This window comes from Microcebus murinus, chromosome 27, assembly GCF_040939455.1.
Source record: "Microcebus murinus isolate Inina chromosome 27, M.murinus_Inina_mat1.0, whole genome shotgun sequence".
NCBI classification, from domain to species: domain Eukaryota; kingdom Metazoa; phylum Chordata; class Mammalia; order Primates; family Cheirogaleidae; genus Microcebus; species Microcebus murinus.
In genome coordinates this window covers 8,793,608-8,813,201 of record NC_134130.1, presented here as the reverse complement: position 1 = coordinate 8,813,201, position 19,594 = coordinate 8,793,608, and the positions used below count along the sequence as shown (strand labels likewise).

General features: G+C 39.8%; 1 protein-coding gene across 2 annotated transcripts in view; it reads right to left on the bottom strand.

Moving 5' to 3' along the window:
• PRDM5 (PR/SET domain 5) overlaps positions 1 to 19,594 on the bottom strand; it is a 170,806-nt gene that overhangs the window by 10,655 nt on the left and 140,557 nt on the right. For both annotated transcript variants that reach the window (XM_012745854.2, XM_012745856.2), the window contains one exon: positions 1,905 to 2,009. In XM_012745854.2, the coding sequence (XP_012601308.1) occupies positions 1,905 to 2,009 (105 nt within the window). The remainder of the gene's footprint in view (positions 1 to 1,904; positions 2,010 to 19,594) is intronic.

Below are 19,594 nucleotides of genomic sequence, written 5' to 3'. Positions count from 1 at the left end.
ACAGCCAGAATAAGTAACTCTATAGAAGGGAAAGCAAATGGGGAGTTGCCAGGATCTGGAGGAAAGACTGTTTAATGGGTATGGAGCTTTACTCTGGGGTGAGGAAAATGTTCTGGAACCAGAGAGAGATGGCAGTTGCACAACGCTGTCGACATACTAAATGCCACTGAACTGTTCACTTTAAAAAGGCTAATTTTTATGTTATGTGAATTTCACCTCAATTAAAAAAAAATAAACACAGCCCTTTGGCAGGATGACAGGGTGGATAAAATAAGAAATGGTGAGGGTCTGGGCTATGTATTACTAATAAATAGGAATGGAAATTGGAAGGAAGTCATGGATTTGAGAGCTTTTCAGGAGGGAGAAAGATTGGATGGGGGAAAAGAATGACTTCTATCTGCAATGAGTAGGCTCAGAGGACAGGATTTTGTAGCAAAAACAATTCTATACCGAGCAGGCTGCATTTCAGGCAAGTCTAGGAAGCGCTTAGAAATACTGATCTCTACTCAACAGACCAGTATGGGCTGCAAACGAAGACTACAGAGGTTTGAACGTATCATAGAAACAAACGGGATAGAAGCAGACAAAAAATGTCATGCTTATAACATTATAGTCTTAAAAAAATAACATCATGATTCAATTTACCTATGGAAATATTCAATAAAAACATTCGGCATAAATAAAAGATGGGTTGAGCGAGATGGTAGGAAGATGTCCACACACAGTTAACATTTAATTTCTCTTAAATATCAGTTACTTGCGTAGCTACACAATTAAATTATCCAGCTAGGTTTTGCCTTAATGAAAATGCTCTCAGTAAAAGCAGGAATGAGTTAAACCAACTGAAATGATTGAGCTAGGGCGCTAGCTCCAGTTCAGTATAGAGCTTTATACGTGTACATTTCTTTCTCTACAAGTGGTTCTTTCCTTAAAGAAGTTTACTGCTGATAAAGGTATTTTTATGAGTAGGCCCACTGGGAGTACATTGTTTCCTTAACCTCACCTCTGAAGTTTCATGGGAGGACAAGGAAAGCATCTTGTGTTTGAGTTTCCTTTCATACAGACTGCTCACACCATGATTTATCCATTGGGACATGCCGAAGGTGATGGAACTAAGTTCTTGAGTTTCCTTCAATATTTAAGGAGAATTCTATACTGTGCAATTTCATACATTACAACTTTAATGTTTCTTCTTGCATTGATTTCCTAACATCTGTGTCAACTCTGCCAATTGCCAATCTCACACAAAAGAACAGTGCTGGTTGAGAAACCATTGTTTTTCCTAAATTGATCAATGCTAAGGTTAATTTTACTGACAACAGTAGTATTTTTCCTTTCATAAATAAACAGCTATGTCAACTAATTCCATTTCAATTGAAATGTCATAAGCAGAAAACCTAAATACTTAGCAGTAGCACTATTTAACATAAAGGAGTCTACATGTTATTTTGGAAATTCATGGTTTGGCTTGAACAAAGTAAATATCCATGATCAGTCAAATCTCTGGTTTAACTGTCATTAACCTGTCAAAGATTTGGGCAGACATATGAAAGCTGCTTCATAGCATGATGCTCTCTAAGATGACTAATATGGAAAATTTTTAAAAAAGGGGAAAAAAAAGCATTATGCATTTATACCTTGGAAGAACAACTCAATGACATTAAAACAAGGTGCAAGTATGTCTTAAAGAAAAATCAGAGTTTATTTCCTGCCATGAAACCAAGATAAGTAAGATGACTACAATGTGGCTACATGGATTATGCAATCAAAAGCTATAAACAACACAAGATATTAACAAGCACAGATCAGCACTACAAACACACACACACAGATGCACACACACACAAACACACACCTCCTGTGATTGGAGGACACTATGGAAAGAAAAGAAAATCCAAACTCACATCACACTGGAAAGGCTTTTCTCCAGTGTGCGTCCTCTTGTGCTCATCCAGCCCTCGCTTCTGGCTGAAGGCCTTGCTGCACTCCGAGCACTTGTACGGCTTTTCCTGCAACGAAAACAGCGAATGGCTGAATGCAGAGCCCTCCTTATTAAGGTGCTGTGTTGAGGGAGGAATGTGAACGTATCAAGGGCTATAGGATGCTGTAGTAAATTCACAGGAGCTGTTCTGCATTTTCAGGGGAAAGAGCAATGATCCACATGTGTTGGACGCTGGAGACTACTAGCTCTAGGCAATCGCAATTTCCACATCAGATTGTGCTACATTTCTGTCCAGGGTGTCCTATCTTTGCACAGCTGGATTTTGGGTGGTTGCTGAGATCTATCTACTTACATTGAACTCTTGGGTAATTTCTTTCGGTCCAGAGGTGCCATAAAAATTTACTGAGACACTGAGGGGCACCAAATATCCCTTTACTGAAATACCAAGAGAGTCTGGGCAGCTCTGATCTGGATGGGGCATCGTTTACTGTCTCAGACGGATTCCTAGGAATGAAAACCTCAAAACTAATTTTTCTACAGATTTTGGGGTAAGTTTAAAACCTAGAGCTCATCTGGGATTTATGTATTTTCATGTCTATTACCCAGTATTTTTCCCTGGTGAATTTTATAAAATCGAAATTGCTTTTTAAAAATGAGGCATTTTTACTAAGTGAAGTATCTCAAGAATGGAAAAACCAGCATCACATGTACTCACCAGCAAATTGGTATTAATGGATCCACACCTAAGTGGACACATAGGAGTAACATTTATCGGGTGTCAGGAGGGTGGGAGGAGGAGGAGGAGATGGGTATATACAACCACAACAAGTAAGATGTGCAACGTTTGGGGAATGGACACGCTTGAAGCTCTTACTCGAGGGGGGAGGGGGGCATGGGCAATATAAGTAACCTTAACACTTGTACCTCATAATATGCTACAATAAAAAAATAAATAAAAATGAGGCATTTTTATCATAAAAATAATAAAAACCCTCTCAAGGAAAAGAAGTATTTCAAAACGAAGGAAAAAATGTCAAAATCTCTTAGCCATCATCTTCTCTCTCTCTCTCTCTTTTCTCATGGCCAGGACCATAGTTCATCCTTAGCCATCTTTGATGTTGGAAACTTAATTATATCACCATCTTCTTAGTCTGGATTGAATTGTGAAATAAATCAGTGAACATTGTTCCATTCAAACAACTGGCAAGTTACTACATCAATATAATGTTTTGTTTAGATTTAAGTAAACTCACAATGAGATTTTTTTTTCAAATATACCTTTAAAAATATTGCTATAACACTTTTTTGGATTTAGGCAGTGTATGTATGTTTCCTGTTAACAAGCTGTATTCCTATCTTCTCCTTAGTATTAAAATTTTTTAACTTTTTGCAGACCAACAAAACAGTATGTAAATGAGCAGACAGACATAGGTATGCCCCTCGACTAGCTTAGGAAATCAAATAATCTCAATATAGGCACACCTTGTGATGCGCCCCCACTCCGACCTGTAGCAGTCTCCCATCTGCTCAGGAATGACCACTCCCCTAGATATGCTACTTAGCATTTTCTTGTCTTTCTCTATATTTTTACTACCTCTATATGGATGGGACCTTAAGCAAAATATAGCATTATTTTGCCTTTAATAATATGTAAGTATTATACTATCATACTGTGTGTATTTTTATGTGTTCTTGTGAGATGTACTTTATTATTGCTCAACATTACTTTTACGAGCTTCTAGTCCTCCCATTAGTTCTGTGAACATGTGTAGCTCCCACTCACCAATTTTTAATGCTGTGCAATATTCCATTCGATAGACTTACACACGTTCTCCAGTGACGGATAGCTAAGTTTGTGCCAATTGCTCACTATTACAAATAATGATGCTCTGAATAATCTTGTGCATGTACACTTCAACACAAGCGAGGGAAATTCAGTCAGGAATGTATATCAGAAGCAGTATTGTCAGAAGCAGTATTGAATGTTCAACTTTTCTATGTGTTTTCTATGTGTTAAACCATTTCACACTCCAATATCCAATGCATTCTTGGAATTCTATCACTTTATCTTACAAAACTTGAGACTGTCATTCATCACACGAAAATATATAACTCAAAACTATTATGTTCTTGGAAAATAGAACATTTCATAATTCTCACTAATTATATGAAGGTATATACATTTAAAACTATTATGTTTTAGAAAACAGGATCTTTTATAATTTTGAAGTAACTTCTTATGTGTAGTAATGATTTTTTTTACCTTGAAATTAATGTGGTTGTAATATAGGTAATAAAAGCTTTTTAAAATTAGTATTTGCCTGGCATATCCATCTTTTTGCTTTCAGACAGTCTATATTCTTATGTATGAGAAATAACTCTTGTAAACAGCATACAACTGCATTTTTTAAATCCGAACTTTTCTATGATCCAAAGATTACATTTTTTTTAGATGGCAATTTTTGCCTCTTTACATTTGTGACTACTGATATACTTGAATATATTTCTAACATTTATTTTGTTGATTGCTTTTATCCTATTTGTTTTTTAAGTTTTTTCCCATATATTTTCTTTCATGTTTTAGATTGATCATTTCCTCCTATACTATTTTAGAAGTTATAAACTGTATTTCTACCCTTTTAGTGGCTATCCTTAAAATTACTTATCATATATGTTTAAAACTAAAGTTTGTCTATGTTTTCTTGCCTCCTGAATACTATGTGTACTGTAGAATGTTCCTGTTTTGTACGTTAGTGTGTAGCAGTATTGTGTTTACATCTTGATCTTTAATGCTGGTCTTAGCTGCTATAACAAAATACCATAGACTGGGTGGCTTACATATAACAGAAATTTATTTCTCACAGTTCTGAAGGCTGGGATCTGAGAACAGGGTGCCAGCCTGGCTGGGATCTGATGAGGGCCCTTTTCTGGTTTGCCGACGGCCTGTCCTCACATGGCAGAAGGAAAGAACTCTGGTCTCTCCAGCCCCTTATGAGGGCACTAACCCCCCGCATGAAGACCCCACCCTCATGACCTTATCATCTCCCAAAGGTCCCACCCTCCTAACACCAACATGGTGGTCAGGATTTCAACATAAAAATTTGGAGAGAACACAAACATTCAGCCCATTGCAATGTCTAATATGGTATCATAATTATTTTATATAATCATCGTGGTTTAGCTTTATATACATTTGCTTTTTTATATATTTGATCTTCCAAGGATCTGTTGGTGGTAAATTGTTTTTATTTGACCAGGAATGACTTTGTTTCTCATTTGTTGAACAAAAGTCTACAAAATCCATTAGATGTATAATAGACTCACTCTATTCTTTATGTCTCTTGACCTCTCTTCACTATTTCCATCTTTTTGTTTTGCACTCTATATAATTTCTTTAAAATCAGTTGATCGATTCTCTTTTGAGCTATGTATAACTCACTATTTAACAGCTTCCAAGGTTTTAATGTCTGTTAATCTTTAATTTTTAGAAGTTTTATTTGCTCTCTTTTCTAATTCCATTTAATTTTTTGATACAATCTTATTTTCACTCATGTTTATGCCTATTTAAAAATATTCTAGGCATTTATATAATTTTCTGTATCTGATAAATCATTATCTTAAGTTTTTTGAAAGTCTAGTTCTGCTCTTTGTGGTTTCTCCTGTCTCCTGTTCCTGGCTCCTGTTTCCTGGTGTGTTTGTGGGATTTGAAATCATGAGCTCATGTTTGGTGGTCTTTATCTGTTAACATCCTGTGACCCCTAGGCGGAGGGTAAGTCCCTCCAGACAGCATTTTGTGTTTGCTTCTGCCAGGCTCTTTGGGATGCTATCAATCAAAGACCGTTTTAAGTTTACTTCTTGCCTTGGGGATTTTTGGTGAGGCAGGTATTTTAAGTCTGAACTCCAGACACAGTTGAGGGAAGGATTGTGGTTACAAACTCGAAGGAGAATGCTTTCTCTAGCCAGCAATTACACCAAAATGGTTAAGTGTCCCAAGCACCAACCTTTGCCAAAGGTAGATTTTTTCTAGTCCCCAATTTCATTTTTGAGCATAGACTTTCTAGGGTCCCAGCACAATGGTGGGACAGGATCCCATATTGCCCTGTAACCTGAACACACAGCATGTCTCCTTTTGCCTGACACCATTAAAAATCAAGTCTTGAGGCTACCAGTACCAACAAACACCCTGTAGATACTACATTCTCAGCTTGAGCTGATCCCTCTGGTTTTCAGCTCCAGTTTTGTTCGTTGAATCCTGGGGATTACTGTTACTATTTTACAAGTTCAGATGTTTACTATGTGCTTTATTTTACCCAGCATTAATAGGTGTTCTGTATGGGGCCCTCTTTCCAGTATACGGAGTGTCCACCATGGTGCCAGAAATGAAATTTTATGTATAATTTTAAAGATATAAAAATATATTTTAAATGAATGTTCAAAGTCACCAGGAAAAAAATAATTACTGAATTTTCTTTGCAGGCCAACAAACATGATGTGCTTTTCCCTCTGGTCAGAATAAACACAATCCCTCTTCACATATTGTTATTATCTTTGGCATCTATTGTTGCTTCAAATGATTCCATAGGTTTTCAAAAGCTTGATAAGGAAAACGTAGTTTTAAACATTTAGAATAGAAATAGCTTGTAGTTGCTAGGATTGCTTATGAAGGCTTTTATTTTAGCCAAATGCTTTACTTATATTCTCAAAAACATACACAGATATGCTATTATTGGAGTACACAAGAAGAAAAAAGAAAATTTTTTCTTCCCATACTCTTATTTGTAAGAACAGAACTTGAGAAGCAATGAGAAGCCTGCCACCCGCGCGGCCCAGCCACAGCTGAGTGCTTGACAAAGAATGAGCTAAGATAGGGCCAACTACTCACACACCCTTTGAAGAGAGTGAGAAGAAGTTTCAGGGAAGAAAAGGCAATGAAAATGAAGGCCTGAGAACCACTGATAAAGAAACATCCCTCTTACCCCTTCCCACACTTCGCTTAGGTGATACTGTCTAGGTAAGTAACCTAAACACCATCCCTACGGTTCTTAAGAGAGTGGTTCCTACTTGGTATATTGAGAATCTGGTAAGGAATGGGGACTTTGGGGTTTAAAAGAGGTTTAAAAACCCAAATTATGTATTAAGCGTTGGCTTAGCTGAATAAATAATGTCTTATACACATACACACATATTCACCCATTCACATATTGATATTTTTCAAATGTTTACAGTACTACTGATGATTAATTCAATATACTTTATTTACAAATGTCATTGAAGTCATGCTACCTTAACTTATTCATTTTCTCCTTCGAAAGCTAGGGGATGAGATTTATAATGTTAAAAAGCTTCCTCCAATTTAAAAAGTTTGAGAATCACATTTTAAAGAGGGATTCATTTGATTAAGTAATTCTCAATCTGCCAAAACTCCCTCTTCTCTACCTATAACCATTTGAAGCTCAGGGTGTCCTTGGGATTTTGTCTTAAGAGAAGCTCACAAAGGCCCCATGATCAGACTTCTGTGTCAGTCTAGCAAGAAAGGTTCTCTGCACCCTCAGGCCAGGACCAAGTAATGTAAGAAGTGGCCATGCTTGCCCTTCGAATATCTGACTCTCTTCATCCTAGATCTTAAGCAGAGTCTACACCATGTCTAAAGATATGACAGGAAGAGATCAAATTCCTGACAAATATTGGTCAGACTATATGGTGCTCCTTGCAAGGTCTTCTAAAGCTCACCCTTGAAAGGAATTCCAATACATAGCCATCAAAGTGAGTGTTAGAGAATCCCCACTCCAATAAATAGCACTTACACCAGAGGCAGAGCCAAGAGGTCATAGGTCACGTACCTCAAGAGTTCAGAGAACGAAATAAACTGAGATAGGAGAAAATGAATGCCTTTCCTGCCACCTCCTCGCTTTCCTTATGGATTTCTTCTCGTTACCCGTGATAATCCGTGTCAAGGAAACAGCCATCCTTATGTGGTAATCAGAGTTGGACAGAAAGGAAGGCCACAGAGTGGCTGAGCCGTACAGGGTATGAGATCAGGGAGACGCCTACTTCTCTGTTCCTGCCCCTTTCTCTGAAAATTGTGGAAAAAGTCTTCATTGTCTCTAGAGCATTCCTGAATATACTTAGCCCTAACTCTCCAGTCCAGAAGGATCCGTGCATACGTGCAGGGGTGCAGGAGAACCTTGGCATCTCATTTTCAACCCCCACCCTCGTCAGAAAGCCCACTGAGGATCATGGTGGTTGGGGTCATCCCATGGTGGTTGACACGGCAAGGAACCATGTGACACAGAAAGCTGAGGATGACATCACAGGCTTTGAGTTCTCACTGTCAAGGCCGCCAGGAGAGCTGAGGCTGAGCTGCCTGCCTCCCTCTCAAGCACACACCAGAAACAATCCACAGGCATGGGTAAGCATGTTTGTATACACTGGATTTCCGGGGACTCTACCACTCCTTCCCCCCACATGAGAACTCATACAAATCATTTTAACATTGATCGTACCCTAATTCCATTACTTCTCTTCCTCTTCCACTCCATTACAAAAATTTTGAATAAGAGCGCAAAATCGGATTCAATAAAGTATTATGGAAATTGTTTATAACACTTTCAGAGTGGAAGATGTAGTATAAATTACACAGTTGCAACTCATTAGCTGGATTTAACTAGAGACAAAATGATTAGGTTCTTGATTAATTCTGTTTCTGAATGATTACACAATTTAACTGACAAATACCTTGTCCTTTGTCAGCGTAACTTGGGCACCATTACTAAGTAGAGGCAATCTATTTGTCAGTTAAATTGGATAATCTATCAGAGGCAGAATTAATCAGGAGTCTAATCAGTCTAGCTTTAATCAAATGACGTTTGTCAGAATTCATTCAGAAGGTAGGATTTACAGAGCTCTAGGCCCTGTACCCTGTGATATCACTAATAGTCATATTTTTGGTGTTGCTAATACAAAAGAAAAGTAACTTCAAATGTTATGTTTTTTGTCAACAGGAACTGAATTAATAAATCCCAACATCATTTGAGAGGGTTCTATAGAAACAAAGTTACACTTTTGGTAAATCTTGGAGGGATCTGAATGTGAAGTCCTTTGAAAGAGAAATTTATGAGAGGCTTCCTCATGGTTTAGCTAAGGATTGCTTACCAAACGGTAAAACTCATGCCCCAACTACACAGCCTACCAAAGACAAGCCTTGGCTTATTGGAGGAATCCGTCCAACAATGAATCATGGGCCGATTATCTGTGTACAGTAGGTCCATCATCTAAAGATTCCCTATAGTTGCTCCCTATGGTTTACATTAGACCACAATCAAAGAGAAACAGAAAATATAATAAATGAGCGTGTTCTCTTGTAGTCAGAGGCCAAACAAAGGTGCCAGAAAGCCATAGGTGCTTAATATATGTTCTTTCATAATACTGGTAGCCTGACACCACTAAAATGAAAAAAGAAAAATTAGTAAGCAATTAAAAGAAAACAGGCAGATGCAGATGCGGTGAGGCATGTCAGAGCCTGGGATATTTTGAATATACATAAATACAGGTTTGCTTAAGACAAGGTTCAACTTGAGAGTGAAACACTAGCTCTTCTGTTGTTGTATTTTAAGTGAACACACTCGAGGGAGTGCATCTGTCTTGCTCAAAGCTGTAACAAAGCCACAGTGTCCGCATTTAATGAAATAAATTACACATGAGCACCCTGAATATCAAATACAATATCAAATACAATCAAATACAAAACTCACCAAACAGGAATCAGATATGGAAATGACTGTTTCTTGCGCTCTCTCTCTCTCTCTCTCTCTCTCTCTCTCTCTCTCTCTCTCTCTCTCTCTCTCACACACACACACATATGTATTAGGATATAACAGTAATCTTTTGTTCCAAATTAATTTCATTTGATTACTTTTTCTAGATTAAATTATTGTATAGCTGTTAATGTTTACCCTATTATAGTTACAAAAAATGATATCTTTTGCCAGATGACTGTTTCCTTTTCTTTTCCTTAGAGACAGGGTCTCACTCTGTTGCCCTGGCTGGAGTGCAGTGGCACCATCACAGCTCACTGCAACCTCCAATTCCTGGGCTCAAGGGATCTTCCTGCCTCAGCCTCCCAAGTAGCTAGGATCACAGGTTTGTGCCACCACACCTGGCTAATTTTTTATTTTTATTTTTTGTAGAGATAGGGTCTCTCTATGTTGCCCAGGCTGGTCTCAAATTCCTAGCCTCAAGTGATCTTTCCACGTTGGCCTCTCAAAGTGCTGGGATTACAGGCAAGAGTCACAGCGCCCAGCCTCATTTCCTTTTCTAAATTTAAAACAAAATCTTTGGAAATTTTATAAATTTCTAGTTTCCTTTTTTTTTTTTTTTTTTTTTTTTGCTGCTATAGCAGTAGTTGATCTTCTCTTACTGGACACACTACAAACTGTGACACAGATAAAATTGGTGACTTATAAACAAAAGGGCTCCATTATATTTTTAAAGGATTTGGAAACAATTCATTTAACTTTCAAATCTGCTCATCTGCAAAATGGTTTTTTTCAGCATATTATGGGGATACAAATGTTAAGGTTACATATATTTCCCTTTTCCCCCCTCCTCTCTCGAGTCAGAGCTTCAAGCGTGTCCATCCCCCAGTTGGTGCACATTACACTCATTATGTATGTATATACCCATCCCCTCCCCCCCACCTGCATGATACCCGATAGATGTTATTCCTATATGTCCACTTATGTGTTGATCAGTTAATACCAATTTGCTGGTGAGTACAGGTGGTGCTTATTTTTCCATTCTTGGGATACTTCACTGAATAGAATGGGTTCCAACTCTAGCCAGGAAAATACAAGAGGTGCTGTATCACCATTGTTTCTTATAGCTGAACAGTACTCCATGGTATATATACAACACATTTTATTAATCCACTCATGTATTGATGGGCACTTCGATTGTTTCCACATCTTTGCAGTTGTGAATTGTGCTGCTATAAACATTCGAGTGAAGGTGTCTTTTCCATAGAGTGACTTTTGTTCTTTTGGGTAGATGCCCAATAATGGGATTGCTGGATCAAATGGTACATCCACCTATATCACTTTAAGGTATCTCCATATTGCTTTCCATAGAGGTTGAACTAGTTTGCAGTCCCACCAGCATTGTAGGAGTGTTCCTATCTCTTCACATCCATGCCAACATTTATTGTTTTGGGACTTGTTAATAAAGGCCATTCTCACTGGAGATAAGTGATATCTCATTGTGGTTTTTGATTTGCATTTCCCTGATGATTAGAGATGTTGAGCATTTTGTCATATGTTTGTTGGCCATTATTCTGTCTTCTTTTGGAAAGTTTCTGTTCATGTCTTTTGCCCACATTTTGATAGGGTTGTTTGATTTTTCCTTGCTGATTTTCCTGAGTTAATAGATTCTAGTTATCAGCCCTTTGGGTTGTCTGTTTGCTCTCGACAGTGTCTTTGGCTGTGCAGAAGCTTTTTAATTTGGTTAAGTCCCATTTATTTATTTTTGTTGATGCTGTGATTGTCTTTGGGGTCTTCTTCATAAATTCTTTGCATAGGCCAATGTCTAGAAGAGTATTTCCAACGTTTCCCTCTAGAATTCTAATAGTTTCACACCTAAGGTTCAAGTCTGTTACTCAGCGTGAATTGATTTTTGTGAGAGGTGAAAGGTGTGGATCCTAATTCAGTCTTCTACATGTGGCTATCCAGTTTTCCCAGCATCATTTATTGTATAAGAATTCTTTTCCCCAGGGTATGTTTTTGTCTGCTTTGTCAAAGATTAGATGGCTATATGAGGATGGTTTTATATCTGGGTTCTCTGTTCTGTTCCACTGGTCAATGTCCCTGTTCTTGTGCCAATACCAAGCTGTTTTAATTACTATAGCCTTACTGTATAGTTGGATTCTTGTAGTATAGTTGGAAGTCTGGTAAATTGATACCTCCCATTTTTTTTTTATTGCCTAGGATTGCTTTTGCTATACAGGATCTTCTCTGGTTCCATACGAAGTGTAAAATTATTCTTTTAATTTCCAATGTGGAATATGGAGCCTCAAGTGTAAGGATGGTCACACATGGTCAGTGTTAGTCTCTTTCCAGCCCGCACCCTGGCAAGACCCATCTGCCAAACCTTCCCCAGACAAGGCACAGAGCAGCTTATGCCCTCCGCTGTCATCTAGAGCAGGGTTTCTCACCTGTTTAGGGCCAGATGGTTCTTTGTGCTGGAGGCTGTCCTGTGCACCCACTAGATGTCCGATTTAAGCAGATGACCACACTCGTCCCCACGAGAACTCCACCCTAGTTGTGACAACCCAAAATAGCTCCAGGCATTGCCAAATATCCCCCCTGGGGGGGGGGGACAAAATCACAGACGCAATCACAGATAGCCAAGGATTCTCAAACTATCCCTAGGGAAAGACTGTATTTTTTCCAGTCTGTTACAGAGCGATACTCTTATAACATATAATAAAAATGAATAGCTAGAAAAATTGTCACACACTTGAATGCTGCAGCAATGTCAAAATGCTGTAAGAGTTGTAAACACTACCTCACGACGACTTTACTTATCACAGACGGAAACAAAGAGTTTGTGGGCTGCCACTGGTCTAGAATACAAATGTCTTTGATCATACTATGCCCATAATTCAATTTTATCTTCATTTAGGTGAACAAATTCTATAATACACCTTATAAAAGTATATTTACCATCAAACTTACACCTATACCTTGAATTAAATATCATTTCAATTTTACATATATAAATTCAAGTTTTATGTCTGGGTGGGTTAGTGGGGGAGGTAATAAATGAGGAAAGGATTAATGCTTATTGGAGTTGGCCAGGGATAGATACATGAGGATTCATTATTCTATTCTCTCTACTGCCATAGGTTTGTGATTTTCCTTATAAATACTTAACAAAATGTAAACTGCTTTAATGTTATTCTAAAACTTACAACATTACCATTCTCCCTCCACTTGAGAGGTCCTAACTGTCTCCATCTAGGGGAATGATTCTTGATATCAGGAAGAGGGATCACGTAAACAGGAAGCTGGCTGGAGAATCGGAAGCACCATCTTGCCTGGTTGCTCAGAGACAGCCCAGCACTTCAGTGACTGCCTCGCTGTTAGCCACAGAAACACGGCCTGGTACGCAACAGATTCCCAAAACCCAGCCCCCCTCTTCCCCAGCCCCCAATTCCCAGGCTGTTCACATGTGTTGGGGCTGAGGGGCTTCTTGTACCGCAAAGTATCAGTGTAACTGGGTCCACATCTGCACCTCACGTGGTACTCCGCACACTAGATCTTCCAAGAATAAAACAGAGCTCCAGACAGAACCTCGGTGGCCCTGACCACTGACCAGAGGTCAGCCTTGACCTGTGCCCCTCAGTGCAGCAGAGCTGGGAAACCCATTCTAATATTTCCAGATTCTTCCACTTTCCTAGATGCCAGGTAAAATCAGCAATCTGCCCTCAGTAAGATTGGCTTGGTGACCGAAACATCGAATTGGCAACAGAATGGTGGGTGAAATTTAGAGGAGCGTTTGCAAGTGTGGCCCCAGGGATTCCTGTGGCACATAGCTACAGGGACAGATCTACAGCTCGTGGTGCAGCCTGCCATATATCTAAGAGTCCCTCTTAATGGCCCTGATTGTGAAAGTGCATGTGCCACCAGCTGCATACAATCAAAACACACTGAGTTTCCCTATAACAAGCAGCCTTGCCTAGAAAACGTCTTTTACAGATGTTTATAGCTTTTGTGGCTTTTTATTCACCGTCTTATTTTTATAGCTGGTGTGATCTTTCAACATATGACAAAACATACCCATGGCCTAGTAAACAATGCACCTAAAAATTATAGCTCTTAGGAAGCCTACAGAAAGGTAGGAGACTATTTAGAGCGGGTTTCGACATAACACATCCATAATTGGTTTTGCATTGTAGCTAATGGAAAACACACTTTCTATAAACTAGGAAAATGAATTGCACAATCCATATATAGAAAACTAAAAATAAGCACAGTAAATAGGATATAATTTTTCTATTAAAGTGTTGCATAAAAATCTTTAAATAGCCATCAGGCACCTGGTCCCTTTTTAAACAATCCTCCCTTGAGGCCCACAGAATGATGCGTGTAAGGGAAGTGAACGGGCAGCCAGAAAGCCCCAACCCTTGCTCAGAGGTGACAGAAGAGCTCGTCTGGCATCAAGCAAGCAAAGGGTCATTCAATCTAGCTCAAAAGCCTTATTTTCCTGCGGCTGCAGGGGTGGCCCTAACTCGTCCATTTGGAACAGTGAGACAAAACCGACCAAACTAAACTTTTCCCTCATACACTCCTAATTTCTAGTCCAGTAGATTTCAGCCCTGCCTGCACATTCAAATTTTTAATCTTTTTAAAAAGATCCCTGGGGTTCATGCTTCGAAAGACTGATTTTAACTAGCTAGGGCAGGGCCAGGTGGCACTGGCATTTTAAAAGCCACCAAGGCGCTTCTGTGCGATCAGAAGTGAGAATGTCTTATCTGGTCCACTATAGTCTAAGGTAATCTTTGCAATGCTAACGATTACAACAACAATAGCAACAACAATAACAACGTCTCCTTTTCCTCCTGCTACTCTTACTTACGCTCTCCCACTGCTGCCCTGCTGCACATGTTGACATGGAGACGGGCTGGCAAAGTGCTAGGAACTTTCAGGACCTTCTCCCCGCCCACCCCCATTTAATTGTCAAGCAATGCTGCAAATTTGCTATGGTTATTCTCACTTTACAGATGAAGAAACATTAGCTTAAAAATATAACGAAGGTTACACAATCGGGTAAAGAGGGCAGAAATTAACATAAGGCACTCTTAATCCCGGGGCGGTTCTAGAGCAACTCTGCAAACTTCCTACCTTCCTCAGCCCTTTCCCTTTTCTCTGGCCGTGCTGGCAGAATCCTGGATCTGTTTGGGTGCTTACCTTCTGCCTCGTTAAGCGCCCTGGAGGAGGACATTCCTTGGCTCAGCCAAAAGAGTGACCCTTGACCGGGCTAAGTCAATGTCAGTTTGGAATCGTCTGCAGAGCTTCAAAAAGTACTGATGCCTGTGACCCACCCCCAGAGACTGTGATTTCACGGTCTGTGTCGTGGCCTGGGCTTTGGCATTTTTAAACCCCCAATCCCCGTGATTCTGATTTGCAGACACATTTGGGAACTGGTGGGCTAATAATGGCAATGCCATCGCCCTTGCAGCGATGGTTTAGATTAGAGCATGTGACCCGACTGTGGTTCTGATGCGGAAAATGTCAGGCGCCGGCACGCGGCCGCTTACTGCCTCCCCGTAGCTCCGCATCTCCTCGGGCCAGCGCTGTGCGTGGCCAGTTGGAGGGCACACTGCTAGGGCCAGCCCAGCGGCACAGAGCCACCCTGGGCCCCGCATGCAGGAATGCGGCTGGGCCCACAGCTGCCGCCTGTTTCCAGCCACACTGCTTACGTGATCCTGATTGGGTAATTTTTGAATCCCACTGTTTTTGATTGGATGTTAAAGCTTGTTGTTGATTGGATGTTAAAGCTTGTTGTTGATTGGACGCTTCTTGAGCCCTACCAAGGGTATAAAAGCAGGGGCAGAAGGGCAGGAAGAAGAACATCGGAAGACGCAGAGAGAGCTGTAACACTTAGGTGTGCTGAGCCTGCTGTGGAAGAATAAAGACTGTTCTCCGACTCTTCGTGTGCCGCTCGATTCTTTCCCTGGTCAAACGAATAAGAGCTGTAACAAGAGCTGTAATGCTAGCTGTATACACTGCCACAACAGTTCCAGAGGAGGGAAGGTAAGTCTCTCAGGGAGATTCTGGAAAAGGCCCCTTCTCTCTGCTGATGTAGGCTGCGTAAGGAGGGGTTGCCATAGCCATGTGCTGAGCACGTGAGAAGCCAGCTGAGAGCCTGCGCCTCTGATAGCCACTGCAGTGACCAACCAAGGGACAGCCCTCCTGCCGACATTCTCATTCTGTGACTGATTAAATATCTCTATCTTTTAAGGCCTTTTTAGTTGGGCTTTTGGTTAGGAAGGAAATCACCCTCCTGCCAGCCTCTTCCCAATCATCACGCCATACTCTAATGGCCCTATTCTAGTGAAACAGAAAACTTCTAGCTCAGATGGTAGCACAGCACTATGCCAAAGAACAGAAAACTCTAAGTCCAGTGACTGGCTATTAAAAATGACAATGTGCGACACAGTCTAACAACATCAGCTCTAAAAATGGGAGTAAGCGTTCTTTTGTACGGTAACATTTTTCTTACACACAGTCATAAAGGGAGCTGAAAATATGTTTGCTGATAAGAATTCTGAGAACAATGTTAGACTTGTGCATTGTAAAGAGTGTCCTTTGTAATCCTTGAAAGAAAAGGATTGTTGGTTAAGTGAATGTTATTATTTAAATTATCTAAAGGGAAACTACACTTTCCCTGCACAATGATTAATTGTTTAGATTTTATTTTCAAAAATATTACAAAAGAGTACTAATATGAACAGGAAAATTTTATTAGAAGAAAAAAGTTATGCACACCATCTTAAACAACTATGAATCAAACTTTGAAATAGAAATGCAAATTATAATGAAAATATAAGGAAATATAAAGAGAAGAGCTAGAAAAGAATATAATAGAAGTAAATATGATAAAAAATATAGAGGATATATAGAAAAGATAAAAACATATGTCACACCTACACACACACACATCCCTCTACACACAAAGATGCATATAGTGTCCAAGACAAAAATCTTACATTTCAAATAACAGAATGAAGTCAACTATTAAAATAATAAATTTTCATATTTGTATAATAAGAGCATAGGTCACTAATGTAACTACCTTATTCTCTTGTCATGTATTACCTTCATTGATTTTGTTTTATGATAAAATTTCACTAATAAAAATCAAAACAAGTCTTATAAAATTTATGATAGCCAAAGTTCTTTTGCATGTTGCAGAGAACTTCATTTACCAATGAAACATTCCTGACAAATTCACAGTCTCAAACACCCAGTAAGCCACTAAACAGGACAACTGTAGAAAGAATAAAACCACTTCCTCTATAGAGATCTTTTCCTATATTTGAACAAGTACTTTAAGCATACATACCAATTAATTTAACTGTTACAAGATCTATTTGCAAAGAATCTGACAGCAATCAAGAGAATTTCCATGATTAGATGATGTAACAGAGAGTAAACTCATCAGCAGAAGTCCCCGTTGAATATAGAGCAAGACATTGTATCAGGAACTGTGGAAAACAGAAAGGTTTAAAATGTGTTCCTCATTCTCAAGTAGAGTAAAGCAGATTTGCAAAGAAAATCCAGGGCAGATGGAGTAGATGGACTGCAAGTGCACTTAATGTGAAACCTTCAGCTTTTGTTGCTACATAGTCTGAAATGTGGTATGTAGCAAATACCAAATACCTCTGTCAGTGTTGGGGAATGAAGTAGGAGTACGGAGAATGACGTGAAATGAGAATTCAACACTGTCACAGACTCTGACATTCAAGAAGCAGATCCAACCAGTCCACAGAGAGTTGAATTAATTCAACTTGCTCACTTCCAAAAATAACAAGCATGCTCTCTGACATACGTGATAGTGGCAAGTATAATCCATCTTTGAATAAAACCATAAAGTTTGTTCAGGGGTCTGTAGGAGAAAGGAATTATGTAAATGCTAAGCCTTAGAAATGGGATATCTAATGTGAAAGAAATAACATACTTATCCCATTACACAATTTTGAAAATAATAAGAACACAGCAGAAAGGTGCTATCACACATGCAGCTAATTCACTCATAAGCAACAGAGCATTCATTTCAGCCAAGTTTATGTCAACAGGTGAAACAAACCCATCAAGCAGCGGGCAGAAGTCATAGGAAATCAGATCATCAATATAAATTACATCTCTGAGTCAACACACTGCACAGATGGCGGGGAGCTAGTAGCATGCCTGCCCCTTTCAAACTTCAAAAATGCTGAGAAAACAGCCTGTCTATTTGCACAGGTGAGGAGTACATAGTTGCCCTGGCAAAGATCTTGCTAGATTTGAATTTGTTCAAAAGGCATAAAATTTTTTGATAAAAATTCAGCATAAAAGGTTAAAAAACGTTGGACCTATGTGGACATAGAGCCCCAGTCACTGCCACTCCCGAGTGGAACGTCGCACATGTCCCTAGCCATACCAGCTGCTGTGGTCTGGTGAGCCACCCTGCTGCAGGCTGTGATCTTGTGACCTACCCAGGCACAGGCCAAGGCCCCCAGAACTGCCCAGGAGCCTGACCAGGTCCTGCACCTTACCTAGGGGCCCACCAAGTTCCCACGACCTGTGCAGGCACCAGCCACGGTCCTATGAGCTACTCCATGACAGTCTGAGGTCCTGTGACACACCCAGATGCCTGCCAAGGTCCTGCAAGGTGCTCGGGTGCTCTCCAAGGTCCCACGACATGCCTGGGAGCCCACAAGTTCCAGTGACTCACCCAGGCACTGGCCAAGGTACCACAACCTGCTCAGGTGCCTGCCTACAACCTGTGACCTGCCTAGGTGCCAGACAAAGCCCCGTGACACATCTGGGCACAGGCCAAGGTCCCTCAACCTACATGGGTGCCTGTCAAGGTCTCATGATCTGGCCAGGCTCTAAGCCAAGGTCCCACGATGCACCCAGGTGCCTCCATGGAGAAGGACTTGCCCAGCCCCCTGCCCGGGCTTCCAACACTGGCCTGGGAACCAACTCACCAATTCAAACAAATATCCTCCAATACTGGCTTACACTTCAATAACCACAGAGGAACAGGACAATGCAGGAGAACAGCTGCATTAAAGTCTCTCAGTGCATCCACCACTCTCCTGCCAATCAATCATCCAGAAAAGGACACAAAAGTGCTATCTAGAGAGTTTCTTCCTCCTCACCAAGTAGGAGAGTTGCCAGCAAAGGAGAATAGTTGTGCTGCAAACCTATCAGCCCTGAGCTGAGAGAGGAGGTTTCAGATGGAAAGAAACCAGCTAAAGAATTCTCCTAACATGAAAAAAAAAGCTAGTTGGATATCCTGAAAGGATCACAAGAGATTAATAGCAATGAATCCCAAACAAAAGGACATGGTCAAAATATCAATAATGGAATTCAGAATATTAATGGTAAATAAGATTAACGGGATTGAAGAGAAAGTTGAAATGCAACACAAAGAAGCCAAAAACATATTTCAGGACATGAATGAAAAATATAAAAAACTTGCTAAAGAGATAGGCGACATAAGAAAAGATATAACAAAACTTAAAGAAATGAAACATTTAGGAATTACAAAATATAGCAGAAAGCTTTAACAACAGGCTAGAAACAGCAGAAGAATCTAAGAGCTTAAAGAGAAGGCTTCCAAACTAACTCAGATAGTGAGAGATACAGAACAAAAGAAAAAAGAAGAATGAGTAATTACTTAGAGAATTATGGGACTATGTCAAATAAGCCAATATATGAATTATAGTTATCCTGGAGGGAGAAGAAGAAAAATCAAAAAGTACACTACAAGGCTATAGTAACCAAAACAGCATAGTACTGGCATAAAAGTAGACACATAGACCAATGGAAAAGAATAGAAAACTTAAAAATAAAACCACATAGCTATGACCAACTGATCTTCAACAAA